The sequence below is a fragment of the Marmota flaviventris genome, chromosome 6 (genome assembly GCF_047511675.1).
Source record: "Marmota flaviventris isolate mMarFla1 chromosome 6, mMarFla1.hap1, whole genome shotgun sequence".
In the NCBI taxonomy this organism is placed as follows: Eukaryota; Metazoa; Chordata; class Mammalia; order Rodentia; family Sciuridae; genus Marmota; species Marmota flaviventris.
The window spans coordinates 158,124,286-158,126,752 of NC_092503.1; the positions used below are offsets into that span (position 1 = coordinate 158,124,286).

The window sequence follows — 2,467 nt, forward strand, 5'->3', positions numbered from 1 at the left end:
AGAATATAAAGTGTCACAGAAGATAGAAAACCGCTAGTTCTCTAAAGGTATCAGGAAAGATAAATGAATGATCAAGGCAGGACTCCTGGGAGCAGAGAATAAAGCCTGTTAAAGGAGGGGCTAGCAGAAGATGCGAAGCCTCAGTCCCACTGGGTTGGCCCTGGGAATTGCTTTTTTCCTCTCCTCAGGGAAGCAGTCCCAGCATTAGCAAACACCTCCATGGTATGAAGCACAATGGACCACAGAGCTCTGGGGTAGGCTGGGGAGAGGGCTGTGGGGTTTGAGGTGAGCTGTCTGTTACCAGCTTCTCTGATGTGGGCATCGGGGTCCTGCCACAGCCAGCAGGATGGGAATCCATTACAGATAAAATAACAATGAGGTAAGACTCTTCTTCCTGAAATTGGATTTGGATCTGATGCCAATCTTCTCAGGATGACACACCATTTAGAATGAGATTCCACCTGATGGCAAATGTGGTTTTCTGATTCAGTGACACAAGCCAGTTCTCCTACCCAGGGTTACAGATGACTAGGAGAATTTGATACTTTCCCTTTAAAAAGAAAACAAGTAGAAAAAAAAAATTGGGTGCTTAATCCTTGTAAAATCATCACCTTTTGAAAGTGACTCTTTGCATCCTGCCATATTGAACAGAATGATGCAACATGTTGGTATGTCATCATAGACAGGAGGCCCCCCAAACTCCATATACTGTGCTCTTCTGACCAGACTGTGAGCGGTCCTACTGTGGAACTCCTGGGCCAAGCGTCCTGCAGATCGGAGGGCGGCCCCGGTCCTCCCGCGCCTTCCGTCCTGAAGACCTGTGCCTGCAGCTCACAGGGGCTTTCTCCCAACAGGTAACGTGTGGGGGCAGGTGATGGGCAGGCAGAACGCAAGTTCTTCTGAGGGCTTCATCCTGGTGGGCTTCTCTGACCGCCCCCGCCTGGAGCTGGGCCTCTTTGTGGTGGTACTCGCCTTCTATCTGCTCACGCTTCTGGGCAACATGGCCATCATCCTGCTGTCCGCCCTGGACGCCCGGCTGCACACGCCCATGTACTTCTTCTTGGCCAACCTCTCCTTCCTGGACGTGTGCTTCACCACGGGCTCCATCCCCCAGATGCTCTACAACCTGGGGGGCCCCGACAAGACCATCAGCTACGTGGGCTGTGCGGTCCAGCTCTACTTCGTCCTGGCCCTGGGAGGCGTGGAGTGCGTGCTCCTGGCCGTCATGGCCTATGACCGCTACGTTGCAGTCTGCAAGCCTCTGCACTACGCGGTCATCATGCACCCGCGCCTCTGTGGGCAGCTGGCCTCTGCAGCCTGGCTGAGCGGCTTCAGCAACTCTCTCATCATGGCCCCCCAGACGTTGCTGCTGCCCCGCTGTGGGCACAGGAGGGTGGACCACTTTCTCTGTGAGATGCCGGCTCTCATCGGCCTGGCCTGTGTAGACACCACGACCCTCGAGGCGCTGGCCTTCGCCTTGGCCATCTTCATCATCCTGACACCCTTGCTGCTCATCCTCACCTCCTATGGCTACATCGCCAGAGCTGTGCTTCGCATCAGGTCAGTGGTGGGGCGCAGGAAGGCTCTCAACACCTGCAGCTCACACCTGGCTGTCGTCTGGCTCTTCTATGGCACCATCATTTACATGTACCTCCAGCCAGCAAACGCCTATTCCCAGGACCAGGGCAAGTTCCTCACTCTTTTCTATACAATCGTCACGCCCAGTGTGAACCCCCTGATCTACACCCTGAGAAACAAAGACGTGAAAGAGGCAGTGAAGAAGGTGCTGGGGAAGGGGCCAGCACAAGGGCAGTAGCAATGGTGGGAGGTGGGAATCGCCTTGGACTCGTCCGTGGGTGTTGTTGGACCTCGCCAGCGAATGGGTGTCTGGCAGTGTAGACCCAGGAGGCCCTTGATGTGACTGGAAATGGCATGGTGAGGTTGAGGGAATGCAGCCCCTCCAGTGGACCAACCTCAGTGCCCCTCATGTCCCTCTAAGCCAAGCGTTCTTTCCTCGGGCTTGACTCAGGGTGAGACACGTGTGGGAAACACCAGCTGTGAATGTGGTGGCCAGCCAGATTGGCACAGTGACTTATACCCAGGAGGTCCTCAACAAAGATGAGACTGCTTCAAATAGTCCAAAAGAAGCACCTATGCTTCATCTAGAAAATTAAATGTGCCCTACAGTGCCTTTGTAGTGCCAAACGCCTGAACGAGAGTCCAAATAAGTTGGTCAACCATTTAACCTTAGCACCTCCAATACCAGGGAGTCGTAGGTTCTGTGTATTTTAACTCTTTTATGTAACTGAGCTCAATGACATGTATGTTCAACTTTGTGAAGCAATAGCTCATGAAGAAGAAGAGACAAAACAAGATTGTGAGTTTTTGCTGCATGCAGAGGGGATAATTTCTCAGTACTACTTGTTAGCAATAAGGGAAGATGATGAGTCTCTTGCTTAAAACGTTT

The 2,467-nt window shown here is 52.8% G+C and overlaps 1 protein-coding gene across 1 annotated transcript; it reads left to right on the forward strand.

Moving 5' to 3' along the window:
- The first annotated feature begins 874 nt into the window (after window positions 1–874).
- LOC114102602 (putative olfactory receptor 2W6) lies at window positions 875–1,816 on the forward strand. The gene has a single exon (XM_027948072.2). It carries the CDS (start codon window positions 875–877, stop codon window positions 1,814–1,816), a length of 942 nt encoding a protein of 313 aa, XP_027803873.1.
- Window positions 1,817–2,467: the final 651 nt, after the last annotated feature.